The sequence below is a fragment of the Lottia gigantea genome, assembly GCF_000327385.1.
Source record: "Lottia gigantea unplaced genomic scaffold LOTGIsca_70, whole genome shotgun sequence".
In the NCBI taxonomy this organism is placed as follows: Eukaryota; Metazoa; Mollusca; class Gastropoda; family Lottiidae; genus Lottia; species Lottia gigantea.
The window spans coordinates 1,163,528-1,185,610 of NW_008710371.1; the positions used below are offsets into that span (position 1 = coordinate 1,163,528).

General features: G+C 34.1%; 1 protein-coding gene across 1 annotated transcript; it reads right to left on the minus strand.

Annotated features, from left to right (window-relative positions):
* Positions 1-369: 369 nt before the first annotated feature.
* Positions 370-13,857, minus strand: LOTGIDRAFT_195888 (hypothetical protein; the record flags this gene model as incomplete). The annotated part of the gene is made up of 6 exons (XM_009065794.1): positions 13,768-13,857; positions 13,173-13,299; positions 10,884-11,059; positions 8,578-8,736; positions 904-1,014; positions 370-549 (listed from the first exon to the last, which is right to left on the minus strand). Coding segments are annotated over exons 1-6 (837 nt in total), but the record flags the coding sequence as incomplete, so codon positions are not given.
* Between the last annotated feature and the right edge of the window lie 8,226 nt (positions 13,858-22,083).

Consider the following 22,083-nt stretch of genomic DNA (forward strand, 5'->3'; position numbering starts at 1 on the left):
AAAATGAAATCTCACCTATGCAAGGCATCCGGTACCTCTTCGTCGGGACCCCCCATAGAGGAAGTTGTGACACGTCTGCCGCTGTTTTGCCGTGGAATCATGGGAGAATGGATGTTCGTCGTGGCATGGTCACGATTGGTGAAGGAGTTATTATTGGACGACCGGTCTCGCCGCCTGGTGGAAAATCTGCTGACAAATGACTGTTGATTTTTCCATGGTCTTTCTCGTTCCCTGTCAATGAAAAGAATATGAAATAAAATTGGAGTTTTACATCCTATGTTTCTGCATCTCACTGGGCAGAACGTACGTTTTCTTGGAATACAAGATCAAGGCTAGAGTCTAAATTACCCATAATTCTACTTACGCTGATGGACTCGGAAGTGGAACCAAATGAATCTTCCACGTAGCAACTGACATGGAATGTTCATCAGCAGCATAGCAACGCCATAGACTCTGAATCAACATGGCCGCCGGAATTCGCCGTCTGTTTAAATGTTTTTGACGCTGTTGTTGTTGTACTTTTAAAGCAAAACCTGAGCCGAGGATACCCTAAAAATTGGAATAGAAAAAAAATTATTTTCGAAGAAAAATTTGCACTTCTCTGGCATTTTGATGCCTCGGGTTAGAATCCCCTTATTTAGAAGAACCCTTTCAAAATCAGAAAGGACGCAACAAATTTATATAAACCCCTCAAAACACTGTTGTATAAGTGATAATTCGGTATAAAAATTCTGTTGCCATGGTTACTGCTTCAAAGGTATCATCTGTGTTCAAATAAGAAAATGTGCACGAAAAAAAAATGTTCTTAAAACCTCTTTTGCATAAGAAAGCTCATTGTCATTGAGGCTAAAGACTATCAGAGTTATTTCCCTTGTAATTAAAGAGCAACCAAATTTGACTCACCGCTGGAAGAGCGAAGAATGAAATGCCTAATATAGCTGAGAAGGAGGCTATAAGTTTCCCTGCCCAAGTTGTAGGTACAATATCACCATACCCCACTGTACACAGCGTCACCTGTAAGAAGAAAGGGGAACACAACTTGTTTTAAACTTTGCGCCACTGCCAGTGCTTCTGTGAATCATGAGATAATATTTCTAAAATTATAGATTTTTTGGGCAACACAACTTGAAACTAAATATCATTTAAAGGTCATTACTAAATAAAAATTAAATGAGTTCATTTTAACTTTCTGCCACTGCCAGTGCTTCTGTGTGTCTTAAGGTTATATTTCTGAATTAGAGATTTCTGGAGAAACACAACTTTAAACTAAATATCATTGAAAGCTCATTACTAACTTGAGAGGATTTTAATGAGTTAAAAAAAAAAAGTTGGTTCGATAACACTCCAACATTAAGGATGTAGATTAGACCATAGGGTTGTCATCGGTGATGAATTCTGCTTCCTTCAATTTCTGCCGGCACGCTATCTTTGGCGCTGATACATAATAATTATTCCTGCAACTCCGCATCATTGCATTAGGTTTTTTCAAATTTGGTCTCAAATATCAGGAATCATTAATTGAATTTGGAATTCTGTTCTCAAAAAAGTCATTTAAATTGTTTTCAAATATCAAAAAAAAATGTTCTCAAAAAAGTGTTCTCAAAAAAATGTTCTCAAAAAAGTGTTCTTGAAATGAACCTGGTTTGAATGAGTGAATGAATCGATGTTCTCAAATATAAGGAAAAAAATGCAAAGCTTTGGTTATGTTCAGAAATGTGATTGATGTTCTCAAAAACTATGTTCTATGTTCTCAAAAAGGTGTCTCCAAAATGAATTTAATATCATAGATACGTTTTTTCATCTATGCTCTCAAAAATTGTGTTCTATGTTCTCAAATAGGTCTCTCAAAAATGAATTTCAGATGACAGATACATATTTTTCATCCATGCTCTCTGTAATGTTCTCAATAATTAATTGATTTAAAATCATGTTCTCAAAAATGAAGTTAAAATAAGAAATATGATTAATGTTCTCAAAAATTATGTTCTATGTTGATTAATGTTCTCAAAACTGAATTGATGATGACAGATACATATTTTTCATCCATGCTCTCTGTAATGTTCTCAATAATTAATTCATTTAAAATCATGTTCTCAATGTAGGGCTCAACAACATATCAAGATGTAAAAAATACATTTCATCGCCAATTCAATTCAACTTTTTTCAAGTTTGGAATCATTCCTGGAACTCTGAGACAAGACATTTAACATTTGAACGAAACATTCATTTAATCAAATTTGTTTTTTTCATGCCAAAGATTATCAGGAATCATTTCCCAAAAAAATAATCGAATTCCTTTCTACCATTGTTTTATTTTTACAAAATTATTTTTTCAATTTTCGCTTTTAATTGGAAATTTAAAGCAGGCTTATGTGCAGATTTATTTTAAAATTCAATTACAATTTCATTTCGTAATATTTTTTTTTCTGTGACCTTTGTAATCTAACGAGATTTCTACCAAGGTCGTGTTCTGGTGACATTTATAGCTATTCATAGCAGACACTTAAGAGTTACTCTCCTACCAATCAGAATCACTTTTACAAGTGCTGATTTATTTAAAATTAGATTACAATTTCGTTTCATTATTTTTTCCCTTTTTGTCGCTCTCCATTGTAATCTAACGAGATTTATATCAAGGTTGTGTTCTGGTGATGTTTCAAGCTATTTATAGAAGACACTAACAAGCTACTCTTCCACCAATCAGAATCACTTTTACAAGCGAGTATTGGTAGTCTCATTATCTCATTGGTTATATTTCTCTACTTTGGGTTTCTCTATCCCACAATTCTTAGTCAATATTAAGACATGGATTCTGCATGACATGCTGTGATTGGTTGAAATGAACGCCAATAGTAAGCAATCTTTGTATAAATCTGTATTTGGCAGCGTATCCAATCAAATCCAAGTAAATACAGCCAATCAGAGGCCTTGACAGAAAGTCATTAAACAATGGGTCATAATGTTCACACTTTTTCTTTCAAGGCCTCAGATTGGCTGTATACACTTGTGTACAATCCAATCAAAATACTTCTTTCCGTGATACATGAAAGGTGGCTAATGTAGTCAAGGTATAAGACAATAACTGAGATGAGAAGCTGTTGTTTTTACCACCCCAGCAGGAAGACAAGCTCCATTAAGCCAGCTCATTACTTGAACTTTAATCTTATAGGCCATTAGGTTTGAACATTGAACATAAAGCTGTTTACTTTACAGAGTTTTAAACCTGCATGGTGATTAGCAATGATGCTTTTAAAGGGGAGGTACCAGATAGAAATTGTGACGACTGAAACAGATTGATGACCTCCCACATAGAAAATAGAAATTTGCTGAATGAATGAATGAATGAAAGAGTGTTTCCCTTTAAATCAATTCCATTTCTAATAATTTATAGGGGAATCCCCCTTTAAATCAATCCCATTTTTAACAATTTATAAGGGACTCCATCTTTAAATCAATCCCATTTCTAACAATTTATAAGAGACTCCATCTTTAAATCAATCCCATTTCTAACAATTTATAAGAGACTCCATCTTTAAATCAATCCCATTTCTAACAATCTATAAGGGACTCCATCTTTAAATCAATCCCATTTCTAACAATCTATAAAGGACTCCACCTTTAAATCAATCCCATTTATAACAATCTTCCATGGTGGCTTCTGCTACATTTCATTAAAACTGGAGTCTCTAGAATCAATAGCTATTGGTATGGTATTAAATTTGACGCTGATAACCATAGTGAGGCTGGAGCAGACGGAAAGTTCAGCCGAATATGAATCATAAAGTGATTAAAGTCCTGAGATGTCTGATTTTCAGTTGCAGTGTGTAATGAGGGAAATTTTGCCTGGACAGCTGAATTAGCCTATTAATTTTAACTGAAAATATGTCAAGTTTCTTTCAAGTGTACATACAACAAACTTAAAAACAAATACCCCCATGAGGTCTGATTTTCATTTGCAGTGCGCAATGAGGGAAATTTGTCTGGACAGCTGCATTGGCCTACTCTTTTTAACTATCATGATTTTTAAAGTGCAAATTCCTCCATTTTTTGTTATGAAATGAATGGAGTTTTACATCCTACTTTTCTACACCTTATGGCCTAATGAAGACAGGCAACGCCATGCAGTGTGCAATGTGGGAAATTTTGCCAGGACAGAGGCATTAACCTGCTCTTTTTCGATTTCCAACTGTCAAGGGATCCTTAACGTGCACAGCCTGTAGCACACGGGGCCTCAGTTTATTGTCCCATCCGAACGACTAGACGCTTTTTCCATGTCAGCCCCTTGCAAAATCGCAAAACGAAAAAACTTCAAAAAAACAAAAACAAACAATTCACCGATTTGAATTTTTTGTAAGAAGTGGCTTTAAGATTGGCAGGAACTTGGTACCAGTAATGTAGAAGATATAAATGTCCATTTAATCAGTGAGGTCATGGTGAATATTGATATTGGACATGTTCCCGTGAAATGAATGACGGCTGTGATGTCAGTCAGTGACGTCAGCGACGACTTTCAGAGATATTTTATTATTGACTTTATGATTTATCTTAATTCCATTTCATCTTCTCCCGTTTCCCATTTCACGTCAATATTTGTCCATTTCACAGCCGAGCAATTAACGTTAAATATTATTGGCTTTTATTTTAGAGCCTGGATAATCCTGACACAAATGGTGTCGTTTTTTTCAAATTTGTAATTAACGTTTAATATTTTTGATTCTTTTTTCAGAGCCTGGATAATTCTGACACAAATTGTGTCGTTTTAATTTCAAATTTGGATTTACATTGAATATTTTTGATTCTTATTTCAGAGCCTGGATAATTCTGACAAAAATGGTGTTGTCCCTTTTTAAATTTTAGATTTACGTTAAATATTTTTGACTTTTATTTTAGAGTCTGGATAATTCTGACACAAATGTTGTCATTGTTGTTTTAAGGTTCACTTAATTTCGTTGGTCTCCTTTTCATAAACTACAATTTTCGTACATTTCTAGTACTTCTGAAGACTATTTACATATATTCAAGACTCAAATCAACCCTCCGAAAATGGCGCAACTGTCTCTTTAAGTCAATGATGAATATTATCAATGATCAAGGCTCTCTAGAGAGTATCCAGATTCAGAAACTGATAGTTCATGAGTCAAAAGAATCATAATGGATGGGCAAATAGATTTATTAAAATCACATTTATCAAATTCTTTCTCTTGGATACAAAATGGAGTTTTATTTTCTGTTCTGCAATGAAATGAAATGAATGGAGTTTTACGCCCTACTTTTCTACACCATGTGGGCTAATGAAGACAGACAACGCCATGCAGGGTGCAATGAGGGAAATTTTGCCAGGATAGCCGCATTAGCCTGCTCTTTTTTGATTTCCAACTGTACAGTCTGGAGTAAACAGAGCCTCAGTTTATTGTTTGAAGAGATAAGAACACATTCTTGCCAAGTAAATATTCCAAAGTAAGGTTTGATTTTCTCTCAGCTTCAATTCTTTAACGAAAATCTTACTCAATTCTGTACCGTACATAATCATCAAAATATATAATGGCACGCAGCTTTCATTGTGTTTACGTTCGCAAACAAAGTGTCATAACAAGTGATTTGTTTTGATTGGCTGAAATTTTACTAGCAAGACAGTAGGGCCAATTTTGATTGGACAATGTTTAGCTATGAATATACAATTTTTGTCACTTGTATTACCATGGTCTCAAAGAAGTATGACGAATGGGTATGTGGTCTGGACATAATGCTAAGCAGTGTGCAATGAGGGAAATTCTACCAAGTCATCATCGCTGTTTATCATGAAGATCTCTGGTAGCAGACTGTCCATGAACCTGGTTTTGACTTCTATTAAATTCCTGAGATTCAGAACTAGCTGGCACCGACCTCCAGGAATTATCTTTAGACAGTTTAAACCTCTGGGAATAACCAGACTGACACGACCATGATAGGGATGGAAATTATCAATAATATGATGTCTTTGGTGATAACAGCCCTCCAGAATTTTAAAGGGACAGATGCGCCATTTTTTTTCCCAATCGTACCTTAGTCTCAGAAATAGGAATTTGTTAGCTAAGCTAGTCAGTAATAGTGTTCACAGCTCACTGTCGAAATTTGAACCTTCAAATCCATGTGTGTCTAGAATTATTCACGTTTGAAAGTTAAAATGACGACTCGTCTTTTCTTGAGACACTGTGATATATAGAAAAGACATCTATAGAAATAGTGAGTAAAATTCCTAGTTTGAGATATTTTTAAAGGAATAATGCGATTGTTTTTTTTTTATGTGTATCAGGGACACCGAAATCATTCATTTGCATCATTCCAATTCGCAGGAACCACAGACGTCTGATTGAAAATTAGAATGGTGTAAATTGAAGCTATCAGTGTCCCTGATACACATAAAAAATTTAGAAAAACCTTTTTACAATCCCTTTAATGATGACTAACGATATAGCTGATAGGTTTATTTCATCATAAACAATGTATATTAATATCATTTCATCAACAGTGACCTTTAACTTATAGTTTACCAGCCATTGGCATTATAATTACTTAAAGGGACAGATGCACCCTTTTTTGACCAATCGTACCTTAGTCTCAGAAACAGGAATTTTTTAGCTAAGCCAATCAGTAATAGTGTTCACAGCTCACTGTCGAAATTTGAGCCTTCAAATCCATGTGTGTCCAGAATTATCCACGTTTGAAAGTTAAAATGACGACTCGTCTTTTCTTGAGACACTGTCATATATAGAAAAGATATCTATAGAAATAGTGAGTAAAATTCCTAGTTTGAGATATTTTTAAAGGAATTATGAGATTTTCGTACATTTCTAGTACTTCTGAAGATTATTTACATATATTCAACACTCAAATCAATCTCTGAAAATGGCGCATCTGTTCCTTTAATAAGCTGTAGATGAACTTAGAGCTGCAAACCTCAAGGCAGTTGATATTCCACCATGACTGTTTTGATCTACTCTGACAACAGGATATGACAGGATTAATAAGGGATCAGGGTCAATCAAGCCAACGGAAATGACAAACAAGATAAATAGACCTTGGACATGCCGCATCAATGTCACTGTCAGAATTGATTCCTGACTGTCGTGACAGACTTCCAGGAACTGATTATTTGCAGGAAGATTCCATCACTTATTCCATGCTTATTCCATTATAATATAATTGAACATGTCTGAGACTATATTTTTACCGTGTTTCACTTTATCATGTATCTCGTCATATAATGTTTTCATTCTTGTCACTGCTGATAAAAACCCTGTATTTTGATTCAGGACTTAAAAAAGGATAGGTAGAGAGGATAGGTAGAGAGGATAGGCAGGGAGGATAGGCAGTGAGGATAAGCAGGGAGGATAGGCATGGAGGATAGGCAGGGAAGATAGGCAGGGAGGATAGGCAGTGAGGATAGGCGAATAGTTTCTTGTTTGCCAAAAAAAATAACTGTGTGTCCCCCTGTCAGTGATGCAGTTCAAAGAGGCAGGCATGAAAAAGCGTCAGCCAATAAACTGAGGCCCGGTGTAATACATGCTTGAGCACTGTCTTGGCAAAATTTACCCCATTGCATACTGCTCACACAAGCCAAACTAGAAAGAGTAGAGACAGGTTTAATATTCCATTCCATTCCGTAACCAGCATTGCAATTTGAACTTTCAAATGCAGATAAACATCTGTTGCCTTGATGGCTCTGGTAATCGATCTGCACAACCTTAACGAGAGTTAAATCCTGCGAGGATTCCAGTAATTACCATTCCACAGATTCCTGACATTCTTTAACATGTTCCATGAATATTGATATGTATTTAAAATACAGCTCTTAGATATTTTGTTTCATTTTTTTTCTATGTCTCACTTCACTTTTTCTAGCTCTCACAACATTATTTTGTAGATGGTTTGACCTAAACTAGATATTTTGTTTCCTTTTTTTTCTATGTGCTACTTCACTTAATCTGACAACATTTTTAGATTAAATTTAAACTGATCCTACGGCAATCTAATTGAAATACAATTCTAGATATTTTGTTTCTCCTTTTTCTGTGGGTAACTTCACTCTGACTGCATTTTTTTTCATATCCAATTTGACTATATAATTTATATGAAAAGAAATACCAGCAGTAGGTTAGAGTTTATAAGACTTCCTTCTCTCAAAAGCACGGGCAGTAGGGTAGAGTTTATAAGAATACTTACTCTCGAAAGCAACGGTGAGGGTAGAGTTTATAAGAATACTTACTCTCGAAAGCAACGGTGAGGGTAGAGTTTATAAGACTTCCTACTCTCAAAAGCACGGGCAGTAGGGTAGAGTTTATAAGAATACTTACTCTCGAAAGCAACGGAAGGGTAGATTTTAACATTCTTCCTACTCTCGAAGGCACCGGCAAGGGTAGAGTTTCAACGATGGGTAAGAGTGTGTAAAGCTACCTACTCTAGAAAGCACTGGCAGTACAGTAGAGTTTAAAAGACTACCTGGAAAGCACTGATGGTACGGTAAAGTTTGTAAGACTACCTACTCTCAAGAGCACCGGTAAAGGTAGAGTTTTTATGACTAAATGATTAGGTACTTACCACGCCCCACCATAGAGCATCCGCAAAACTGGAAAATCGTTTGATGGGACCTCCATCTTTCCCAAATGCCTGACCCAATGCATCTTTCTCCACTAAGTAGACTAAGAATGATGAGAAGATTAGCCCCAATAGACCAATATACAGTGTTGTTATCAATTCCTGAAAACAAAGGAAAGATAACTCTCATTAAATGGAATGAAATTCACTCACATTCAAATGTATCAAATATATAAGGGATTGTAAAGAGGTTTTTTAAATTTTGTATATGTATCAGGGACACTGATAGCATCAATTTACACTATTCTAATTTTTAATCAGGCGTCTGTGGTTCCAAAGTAATAATCCATTAAAATAAGTAATTTTGAAAAAAGCTTAGAAGTGTTTTTCAATAATTATTTAGTTTAATAGATATATAGTGTTATATAGAGATTCTATTCTTTAGTCCTGACACCTGGTAAGTCCAACTGATGAATATATACACTTATTGACCAAGTTTGAGATTTTAAATTTTATGTTCGTTCTAAGAGGTAGTGTTCCTTTAAGTTCAATTAGAAAAACCCCAAAAATTAAACCATAAAATGCCTTGAAAATTGTTAAAAGTAACAAAGAATTCCACTATTTTCTCTTAAAGATGGGTTTCCTTATTTTTTAGTGTCAAATTAAAGATGGGTTTCCTTATTTTTTAGTCTCAAATTAAGCAAACTATTTGATTAATTGGTGTTTCTAATGAATTATCATTTATTCTTAATCATATCATTATGTTCTTATTGCATATAATTAAGAGTTTTAACCCATCATAAATGTCCATGTATGTACAGTCTGGATAAACAAAACCAAAAAGACTTTTTGACCTTTCTTGATCGGTCACTCATTGAAATTCTGCTGGTAATTCTCTTCTAATTTAGCTAATTATGAATTAATTATGGACATGTGAAACAAACTGGTATTTTTCCAAGTCATTAGAACACCTCTACTTTCTATTCATATAAGTATCAGCATTTTCATTTTCATAAATAAAAATAAGGGAACCCATCTTTAAATCTCTCTGACAGACAAAAACTTGAGAGGAAATCGAATTAATGAAAGTAGGATTCAGACAGACAGTAGCATATGTCTGTCAATCTCATCAGCTTTGATTTCCCTAAAGATTTGGCTGCACTTGGTTCCTTACATTTTCATGCAGTTCTCTTAAAGAAACATTGCCTGAAAATGTTGGCGCCTGAAAATTTAGGCGCCAAAAACATCAGATAATTCTGTCATGTAGACAACATCCATTGAAATATTTTCCTTTCTGTTTTTCTTTCATGAAAAATCCCCATAAAACAGGGCCTAATTTTTCTGTCTCTACACCAGCCGACAACTTTCAAAATATCTATCAGAGACTGCACAGTCTATCTGACTAGCACAACCCCCACATATAATATGGCCTTGGTTTTTTTTGAAAAATATCAAAAGCAATATGGCGGTGGATTCTGCAAAAATTATGCTGAGTTGACAATAAACTTTGAATGTGCAAAAAAATATCTAAAACTTGCAAAAATGATTTTTTTTCAAGAGCAATTAAATTATTTTTAAAAATTTAAGTGTATTTTTTACAGAACTCTTCTGTAATGAAAACGTCTCGCAGAAAAAATTGGAGTCTTCCATGCAGCTGCCTTATCAAAATGATGCCACATATTTCATCAGTGTATCATGCACAGAACACCTGAGACCACTTGCCTGAAGTGTTTTTTAACTTCAGAAACATAGGCCTTGATGAAATGATGAAAGAAAAAACTATATTTTACAAGGATAACAACTTAGGTTCTTAAGAATCCTGTCTATCAGCTGGTCCTTGACCAAACCTTTTGGCATTGATCTTTCCTGGATTACCTGTACCCATTTACAGCTGGGTTGACTGGAATAATGAGGATCCTTTCTACCAGCTGGTCCTTGACCAAACCTTTTGGCATTGATCTTTCCTGGATTACCTGTACCCATATACAGCTGGGTTGACTGGAATAATGAGGAAAGATGACTTATTCTGTACCCATTTACAGCTGGGTTTAATGGAAAGGGAAAGGTGCGCCATTTTTTTGACCAATCGTACCTTAGTTTCAGAAACGGGAATTTTTTTTTAGCTAAGCTAATCAGTAATAATGTTCACAGCTCACTGTCGAAATTTGAGCCTTTAAATCCATGTGTGTCAAGAATTATCTGATTATCGTACATTTCTAGTATTTCTGAAGACTATTTAAACATATTCAAAACTCAAATCAACATCCCAGCCCCTCCCCTTCGCCAAAAAAGGGCAATAAAGCACATACCTGCCTATGGGCCCACACAACAGAGCCCAGGAGTTTCCAGGTTCCTCCTCTTCTATCCATTCGAACCATACGTAGAATTTGGAAGAAGCGAAGACCCCGAAGAGAGGAAGTTGCGAACATATCTTGTGTTCCACCAATGGCTAAAGTTGTGATGCTTGCAGCTACTAATATAAAATCTGAAAGAGAAATTCATTTTTCAATTTGAGACTCTGACACATGGTTTGTATACAATGAAAGTACAGAAGTAGACTATCTTACAGAGCATTGAAACGATAATGCTAAACTGTATATGAGATACAACGGTTAGTTTTAGTAGAATTGCAGGAATCACAGACGTCTGATTGAAAATTGGAATGGTACAAATTGATGCTATCAGGGTCTCCGATACACATAAAAAATTTAGCGAACCCCTTTACAATGCCTTTAACAATCTCTACTATAAATATTACTGATGCAATAAAATCATTTTAACAAGTGATACGGATGGCAAAATTATAAATAAGATGGCAATAATTCAGACAACTCTATTCATTAAAAAAAAACAGCCTGAAGGTAAGTACTCAGAAACCATAAAAAAATAAACGCAAAGAATCCAATTAAATTCTTACAGATATAAACTATCAAACAGGAAGCAAGTTCTTAAATACTTCCTGAAATTGGTTCCAGAGGCATTGAAATTACCATATAAAGCTTGGCATAATGGCAAAAAAATCGGTCTGAAATTCCATGCAAGAATGTCAGAATAGTCTTTGATATTTCCTGATACTGCTTCCAGGATGAAAAGTAGGAACAACCAGAAGAATTTTTAATGTCCATTTTAGGCTTGGCAGAATAGTGAAAAATTGGTTTGAAAATGACCATTTTAGGTTTGGCAGAATAGTGAAAAATTGGTCTAAAATTCCAAGTTGGAATATCAGGATAGTCTTTGACAACGCAAATTGGAATCATAAAGACATTCTTTGACAAGCGAATGGAATTTATTCATAAAGGTGTCTGATAATTCCATAGCCATTTTTCCCCTGTCATCTTGGAAAGATACAAACTAATTTCTACCAAATGAATGAAACTTGTATACTAATTACTCATTTCCATTCAAAATAGAATTTTATCACTTAAAGGGAACCTTCCCACAATTTACAAAAATCTTATAATTCCTTTAAAAATATCTCAAACTAGGAATTTTACTCACTATTTCTATAGATGTCTTTTCTATATATGACAGTGTCTCAAGAAAAGACGAGTCGTCATTTTAACTTTCAAACGTGGATAATTCTAGACACACATGGATTTGAAGGCTCAAATTTCGACAGTGAGCTGTAAACACTATTACTGATTAGCTTAGCTAAAAAATTCCTGTTTCTAAGACTAAGGTACCATTGGTCAAACGGATGGTGCATCTGTCCCTTTAATAAGCACTTTTCTCCAATAACAGGAGTCATACTATCTGGTGTGACAAGAAGTTTATAATGGTCTTAATAAGGCTTCCTAGTTTTAAGCCGTTTGTATCTTAAAGCCATTAGCTCTCTATTTGTGTTTGGCTTGCGGCCTTCGTCAACCTCCAGTAGAAGTTCAAACTGTCCATTAAAATACCTCGTGACAGCTCTTAATTTACTACATACCAACTGCTTGAGAGAAATAGATATTATGTTTCATTTATTTTCAATGAGCTAAGTCACTCATTCTAGATATTTTGTTTCATTTATTTTCAATGTACTTTAATGATTTCAAGTACTTCATGATTCCACCTACTTAATGTACTTTAATGATTTCAGGTGCTTAATGATTTCATGTACTTTAATGATTTCAAGTACATTAATAATTCAATGAACTTTAATGATTCAATGTACGTAAATGATCCTAAAAATTCAATGTACTTAGATGATTCCAGGTACTTTAATGACCCAACATAGTTTAATAATTCCATGTACTTTAATGGTTTCAATGTACTTAATGATTCCAAGTAATTAATGATTCCATGTACTTAAATGATTCAAGGTACTTTAATGACCCAACATCCAATGTAGCCTACTTCAATGATTCAATGTACTTAAATGATTACACATACTTAATGTACTTTAATGATTTCACGTACTTAATGTGCTTTAATGATTCGAGGTACTTAATGTACTTTAATGATTCGAGGTACTTACTGTACTTAAATGATTCGAGGTACTTAATGTACTTTAATGATTCCACATACTTAATGTGCTTTAATGATTCGAGGTACTTAATGTACTTTAATGATTCCATGTACTTAATGTACTTTAATGATTCGAGATACTGACTTACCTATGATACAAAGAGGTCGTTTAAAAAACCTCATTCTACCCCGTAATCCCTGATATCGTGAACGGCAACCAGAAGCCCATAATCTCAACATAAACTCCGAAGCAATCCATAATAACATTACAATTTCCTGTAAAAACACAACAGAGTGCATTGTGGTCCAGTAAATATATTTGAACATCCAGGAACCATTGAGAACATAGACAAAATGGGCCACTGCTATTTTAGCAAGTTTAAAGATGGGTTTCCTTATTTTTTAGTGTCAAATTAAGCAAACTATTGGTGTTTGTGTAATTGGTGTTTCTAATGAATTATCATGTATTCTTAATCATAATTCATGCTATCAATGTCCCTGATACACATAAAAAATGGAGAAAACTTTTTTTTCGATTTTCCAACTGTCGAGGGATCTTTTACGTACACAGTCTGTAGCACACGGGGCCTCGGTTTGTTGTCCCATCTGAACGACTAGACGCTTTTTCCATGTCAGTTCCTCTTGCCTGTATCATTGACAGGGGGAAACCGGGTTGAAAAATCTGCAGGTATGGGATTAAATCCAGGACCAACAACTTCGTGGATCAAAAAAGAAAATACTTACTGTATACATAACATAACAACTCAACATTTTTTGGAATTCTTGAATGGAAGCTAATACACTTAGAACAAGGCACAAAATAACCATAGCAAACCTGAAATTACAAAGTTTATATACTGTATAATTCTGAATATAACGCGCGCCATTTTCTACTACCAATCTAAGCACCAAAGGTTGAAAAAATCATAAACTTGGCACAATGGAACAGTGGAAATTTAGCAGGACAGACAGTAGCACTGCCAGTTAGAGTGTTGGGATTCGATGTCCAATAAATGGTGGTTGTGGGTTCTTATCTCCGTCAGTGTGTGAAAGTCATCTTCCTCATTTGAGCAAAATTTGGTAGCATTGAGCAATTTTCCACTTTCATGAAATCAGCTCGAACTAATGTGTTGCCAATATGTTGTTTGGATTTTGGATTTCGTTTTGTGGTTTGGATCGTTAGAACTCAAATTGAGATGGACATTGGCAGACTATCGATCAATAATCAATTAATAATCAAAATAACCCTGTAAATACTAAATTAAAAACATGACAAAATTCTTAATTTCATGGGTTATTTTTGTGTCATAGAAGTATATTCTTGTTTTGATCAGTTATTATAGTTTATTGTGGGTATGTTATGTGCTGAAGAGAAACCCTGTAAATACTAAATTAAAAACATGACAGAATACTTAATTTCATGGGTTATTTAAAAAACGTAACCATTTGAACACATGACGGAAGTAGACACGTCAATCAAAATAACATTTGGCAAAAATTAACGGCATCGATCTGTTCAAAATAGCTTTGGATATCCAGTCAAATTATAGTCTAAAATGACAACCAAATTCTAGTTAATCTTGACTACAGCAAGAAATAGCCACAATCGTCCATAATTTTGGCGTCAATCATGTCCAAATGGCGTGAATCGTGCCTAATTTTGGCGTCAATCATCCCCAAATGGCGTGAAACAGTCTCAATTCTGTATTAGCCTACATTGTAATGACAGTTATTTGAAAGATAAGCTTTGATTGGCTATTTATTTTCTAACGTTCAACCCCAGTGAGTTTTAATTGACATGAGTTATGGTTCTTGATTCAATATCCTAGCAGAAGACAGATGAGTTGTGTCTCATTCTTCCAGCCTTAATCTTCAGTGATTAGTAAATAGTCATTCATCTTTCTCTTTGATTTGAGACTGGATGAAAATGACTTAAATAGCATTTAATCATAATCTTTGTAAGATAAAATCGTTCAATCAGTACGTGAACTCCCCAAAACTCCCCGTTGAATAACTCAGGAGCAGAATGGCATCAGGTGTTCCTGATATGACCCAAATTTGAAACCTCACTGCAATCAATCATTTCATTTCTTAATATCAGCTATCTCTTTGACTTATCAGATTTGAGTTTCAACTTTCAGTTCTTCTGCAATCAAAACAGTTATAAGCTATGAATGAAAATGACTGACGCTGCATCCAAAAATGTCCAGGGACGTGAAAATGCTAATGAAACACTATCAATAACTAGTCCATTTGAATAAGCACTAGCACTTACTCATAGCTTCTAATTTGATCAAGGGCCTTAGTTTGAAGCATCAAGTAACACTTATGTAAGTCTTATCATTTTGATATTGTGCACACCCCAAAATCATTCTATGCACTGAAACTGTTATGAGCTGCTCTCTAGTCTAAAATAAACAGATACTTGTTGAATCAAGGGCCTAATTCAAAAACTCACTCTCCCTTTGAAGCATCAAGTAGCACTCATGTAATTCTTATCATTTTGATATCGTGCACACCCTAAAATTATTCTATATGTTGACACTCTAGTTTAACAAATTACCGAATCGCATTTTAAGACAAAAAAAAAACCTAATCGGATTTCACGATAAAGAAATTCTCAGGCTGAAATGGAATAATTCCAAATTAATTTCAAATACCAAAAGTCAGGATTTTGTCTTTTACAGCCTGGTATTATATCTCATGTCTTTTAGTTAGAATTCTATACCAAAAACCAATTCCTGCAAATGAAATGGAGTGTTTATGCCCTTAAAGAAACACGTTCTCCATTTTTGAAGAGTTGATTTGTGACTTGAATATATGTAAATAGTCTTCAGAAGTACTAGAAATGTACGAAAATCACATAATTCCTTCAAAAATATCTCAAACTAGGAATTTTACTCCCTATTGCCCACAATTCATCTTGTTTTGTCATCTGCTGGGATTTGAATATTCTTGTCTGCAACGTCAAACTGTGTTGTCGTCTTCTAGGAATTAAAGAGATTGTGAAAAGGTTTTCTAAATTTTTATGTGTATCAGGGACACTGATAGTATCAATTTACATCATTCTAATTTTCAATCCGACATCTGTGGTTCCTGCAATTCCATTAAAACTAAGTGTTTGATGACGTTACTAATCACAAAGGGTCTTATGTGTTACAAGCATATTTTGCGATTAGCGATGTCATGAAACACTTAGTTTTAGTGGAATTGCAGGAACCACAGACGTCTGATTAAAAATTGGAATGGTGAAAATTGATGCTATCAGTGTCCCTGATATTGCATATCACATAATTCCTTTAAAAATATCTCAAACTAGGAATTTTACTCACTATTTCTATAGATGTCTTTTCTATATATCACAGTGTCTCAAGAAAAGACAAGTCGTCATTTTAACTTTTAAACGCAGATAATTCTAGACACACATGGATTTGAAGGCTTAAATTTCGAGAGTCATGCTATCAGTGTCTCTGATACACATTAAAAATTTAGAAAACCTCTTTACAATCCCTTTAAGTCTAATCCCTTTAAGTCTAATGATGTAGCTGAGTTAGTCAGGTGTCACTAAGTGATTTTATGACAATGAATAAATAATAAGACTTCAAATTGAAATGAAGAGATTTATTCTTTTTTTACTCTGGTTTGAAGCTAGTAGACTGTAAATGATATTGACTTTTACATCCTACTGCGTGGCTCTTCATAGAGCTAATGGGAGCCACGGTGGCTCTGTGAGTTAGATGCTTGCTTGCTAACCTGAAGGTCCAGGGTTCAATCCCAGCATAGGCTGAGATAATACCTTTGGATTTTTACGTCCTACTTTTCTGCTCCATGTAGGCTAATGAAGACAGACAACGCCATGCAGTGTACAATGAGGGAAATTTTGCCAGAACAGCAGCATTAGCTGGCTCTTTTTCGGTTTCCAACTGTCGAGGGATCTTTAATGTGCACAGCCTGTAGCAAACAGGGCCTCGGTTTATTGTCCCATCTGAACGACTAGACACTTTTTCCATGTCAGCCCCTCGTACCTGTATCACTGACAGGGGGAAACCGGGTTGAAAAATCCAAATGTATTATCTCGACCTATGCCGGGATTGAACCCTGGACCTTCAGGTTAGTGAGCAAGCAAGCGTCTAGTGGGTTGAAAAATCCGAAGGTATCTTCTCAACCTATGCTGGGATTGAACCCTGGACCTTCAGGTTAGCGAGCAAGCATCTTACTCACTGAGCCACTACGGCTCTCTTTAAAACAAGCAATTCAAAATGCGGGAGAACGTTGGCTTTTTTCAACTTGTAACTGATATGAAATCTGTTATAGGATGTCTAATGACAGAAGTGATCTATTTAAAGTAAAAACAATTGATTTTTTCACCAAACTAAGAGTTAATTTAAAAACTCATTAAAGATAGGTTCCCTTATTTTTAATTATGAAAATGAAAATGCTAATATTTATATGAATAGAAAGTAGAGGTGTTCTAATGACTTGGAAAAATACCAGTTTGTCTCACATGTCCATAATTAATTCATAATAATTAAATTAGAAGAGAATTACCAGCAGAATTCCAATGAGTGACCGATCAAGAAAGGTCAAAAATTCTTTTTTTGTTTATTCAGACTGTACATTCATGGACATTTATGATTGGTTAAAACTCTTAATTATATGCAATAAGAACATAATGATATGATTAAGAATACATGATAATTCATTAGAAACACCAATTAATCTAATAGTTTGCTTATTTTGACACAAAAAAATAAGGGAAGCCATCTTTAAAACTTATTACTTTTCTCCAGAGGTAATTTTCAAGACTAAAAGTCATCAGAAGACTGGAAATTGTCGAATTGTTCAATCAAGTTTGGCTTCCTGCCCTCGCTACTCAATTAGCCTACTAACCTAGCAACAGTACCTACTTGCTTTGGTGTCTGCCGGGAAATTTGTCGAAAGGTGGGAAATTTTTCAGCCTAATTAATATTAAACTAGTACGTCATTCCAACTGAAGCTTTTCGCACCGAAGGAACGGGTTGGAGCTATTCTCATCTTGGCATTGATTTGCCCACAATTCATCTTGTTTTGTCATCTGCTGGGATTTGAATATTCTCGTCTGCAACGTCAAACTGTGTTGTCGTCTTCTAGGAATTAAAGAGATTGTGAAAAGATTTTCTAAAATTTTTATGTGTATCAGGGACACTGATAGCATCAATTTACACCATTCTAATTTCCAATCAGACGTTTGTGGTTCCTGCAATTGCGTTAAAACTAAGTGATTGATGACATCGCTAATCGCAAAATCTGCTTCATCACATACAACCCTTCGTGATTAGTGACATCATCAAACACTTAGTTTTATGGAATTACAGGAACCACAGACAAATATTTTGGATCATAAAATTTCATGCAGTTCTCCTTTAAACTTACGAGAATCATCAAGGGGCTCATTCATTGGTCGCTTGCCGAAGGTAATTGATGGCATTAACCAATCAATAATCGTTAAATAGCGGAACTTCGAACGGATGTTTCAAATCTCTTGTACATGATGACTGTATAAATTTCGAGAGATTTCAATATGTCCGTAGCTTCCTAAACTCGTTCTGATAATGGCTCGATAATAATTAACCCTCTAGCTACACGTCCAACATGTATTTATTTATCATTTTTACAATTTAGTATTTGGCGGGGAGCTTAGTATCGTATCTGATACAAATTTTCACGAGGAGAAAACTAGCAGAAAGATAGTCATGTTCATTAAAGATGGGTTCCCTTATTTTCATTGATGAAAATGAAAATGCTAATACTTATATGAATAGAAAGTAGAGGGGTTCTAATGACTTGTAAAAATACCAGTTTGTCTCACATGTCCATAATTAATTCATAATTAGCTAAATTAGAAGAGAATTACCAGCAGAATTCCAAAGAAAGGTCAAAAAGTCTTTTTTTGTTTGTTTATCCAGACTGTACATACATGGACATTAATGATTGGTTAAAACTCTTAATTATATGCAATAAAAACATAATGATATGATTAAGAATACATGATAATTCATTAGAAACACCAATTAATCAAATAGTTTGCTTAATTTGACACTAAAAAAAAAAGGAAACCCATCTTTAAAGGGATTGTAAAAAGGTTTTCTAAATTTTTGATGTGTATCAGGGACACAGATAGTCAATGGCGATACATTTGCCCCCCTAGAAAAGTGGTTTGTACCCCCCTATTGTACCCCCACTTTATTTTCAACAAATCTATTTCATTTCTTCTCAAATTATAATTTGTGATTAGTGATGTCATCAAACACTTAGTTTTAGTGGAATTGCAGGAACCACAGATGTCTGATTGAAAATTAGAATGGTGTAAATTGAAGCTATCAGTGTCCCTGATACACATTTGTGTTTGATGATGTCACTCATTGCAAAATATTCTATCCCTGATACTAATTTGAATGAAATTGAAGCTATAAAACACCGGCCCCACCCCCCTCTAAAATTCTACAGACAATAAAGTAATTACAGACAGAAATTGAAAGACAACAGAGACGGCAGGGTTAATATTCACCTATCAAAGAAAGCCATTAATCGTGGGAATTTGTTATTTCTATAAACAATACATTATTAACTGAAAGTTAACTAAGACCAGCTAAAAATACATTCATCAATATCTGGCAAACATCTTAGTTTAAAGGCATACCTCCCTCTAAATCTCCTTGCACAGTGTGCATGGAACGTGTTATTGTGTAATTTGTTATTTGGGAAGTATGGAATTTGTTATTTGGGAAGTATGGAGTTTGTTATTAGGTGTTCTATGGAATTTTTTATTTGGGAAGTATGGAATTTGTTATTTGGGAAGTATGGAATTTGTTATTGTGTGTTGCATGGAATTTGTTATTAGGGAAGTATGGAATTTGTTATTTGGGAAGTATGGAGTTTGTTATTAGGTGTCTATGGAATTTTTTATTTGGGTAGTATGGAATTTGTTATTTGGGAAGTATGGAATTTGTTATTGTGTGTTGCATGGAATTTTTATTTGGGAAGTATGGAATTTGTTATTTGGGAAGTATGGAATTTGTTATTTGGGAAGTATGGAATTTGTTGTTATTTGGGAAGTATGGAATTTGTTATTGTGTGTTGCATGCAATTTGTTATTGTGTGTTCTATGGAATTTGTTATTGTGTGTTCTATGGAATTTGTTATTGTGTGTTCTATGCAGAATTTGTTATTTGGGAAGTATGGAATTTGTTACTGTTCACTGTATGAATTGAGTTATTGTGTGTTGCATGGAAAATGACAGGAAAATATCACTGGAAGCCTGTGGCTAACTAAAATCTTATGGGATAGAATTAGAGGGAAACATCCCTTGAAATATTTGTATAATTGGGAATCTTGGTGGGTTTTAGAATAGATTGAAAATTGTTGATAAGTTGGTGTGATAATAATATAAAACAGGTCCTTATTTAATATTTACTGGTATTTAATTGCTCTGAAATATCCCAGATTTTCTTAATGTATCTTTTTGATGTACTTTTCCATATATTTTGTATATTTTTGTACAATTTTTTTGTGTATCATTGCATATTTTTGTATATATTTGTATAATCTTTGAACCATCCCCTGATGTATGTTTTTAATGTACTTTTCCATACATTTTGTATATTTTGTATATTTTTGTACAATTTTTTGTATATATTTGTACAATCTTTGAACCATCCCCTGATGTATGTTTTTAATGTACTTTTCCATACATTTTGTATGTTTTTGTACAATGTTTGTGTATAATTGCATTATTTTTGTATATACCTGTATAACTTTTATGTATTTTTCCCTCTATTACAATGTGAACTCTCCAAAGCAGTAAAATAACAAGAAAATTAGCATCATTATAACATTACAGTCATAAATAAAAACCAAAGAAGCAAGGAGGCAATAAAAACCATTACGCTATGAAAGTGTAACAAGAACTGCAATAAAACCCTGGGTAACCCTGGCTGTTTATTCACGTAATGCTTTGAATCGTGTAAATTAAGACATTAACCGTGTGAGCTCTAGAGCCACGGACACATAAAAATTACCAACACGTGTCTCGTAAATTTGCCGTGCATCATAATTTAATTGTTGATTATCCAGCACAGTTTGCCTACTGTTTCTTGTCTGTTTTGATAAAAGATCGGCCATGATTTGTTGGGATTTTTCTAATGAAATGAAATGGAGTTTTATATCCTATTGTGTTTTAATGAAATGAAATGGAATTTGCAATTTGGTAGATTTTGTCTGGAAATTCAATATCAAAACTGGAAAGCTATCAAAAGCTATGAAAATCGCAGTGAAATTCAAAATGAAAGTCTATGTGTAAAGTTATCAAAATGAAGTGAAATTCTATCAAAATGAAGTGAAATTCTATCAAAATGAAATGGAAAGTTATCAAAATGAAGTGAAATTCTATCAAAATGAAATGGAAAGTTATCAAAATGAAGTGAAATTCTATCAAAATGAAATGGAAAGTTATCAAAATGAAGCGAAATTCTATCAAAATGAAGTGAAATTCTATCAAAATGAAATAGAAAGTTATCAAAATGAAGTGAAATTCTATCAAAATGAAGTGAAATTCTATCAAAATGAAGTGAAATTCAATATGAAATAGAAACTTATCAAAATGAAGCGAAATTCTATCAAAATGCAGCGAAATTCAATATGGCAAATGAAAAGAAAGAGAGAACGAGAAAAAGCCAACCCATCAATCTTTGAGCTAAATTAGAAATGTTCATTTTTATAAAATCAATTACAGTTAGGCAAAGTTTCTAGCTGATTGCTCTAATCAAAGCACATGCAATGCTAGTTAAATACCAGTCAATTCTTCTTGTCTTCTTTTCCACACCTGATTTGGCTTATAAAGCACGCAACGTCATGCAGTGTGCAATGAAAAGAATTTTGTGTGGAAGCACAGAAAGAAACAACTCTATTTTTCAAGGATAACAACTGAGGTTCCTATCTACCAGCTGATTTTATTTTACAAGGATAACAAGTGAGGATCTTATCTACCAGCTGGTCCTATTTTCAAGGATAGCAACAGAGGTT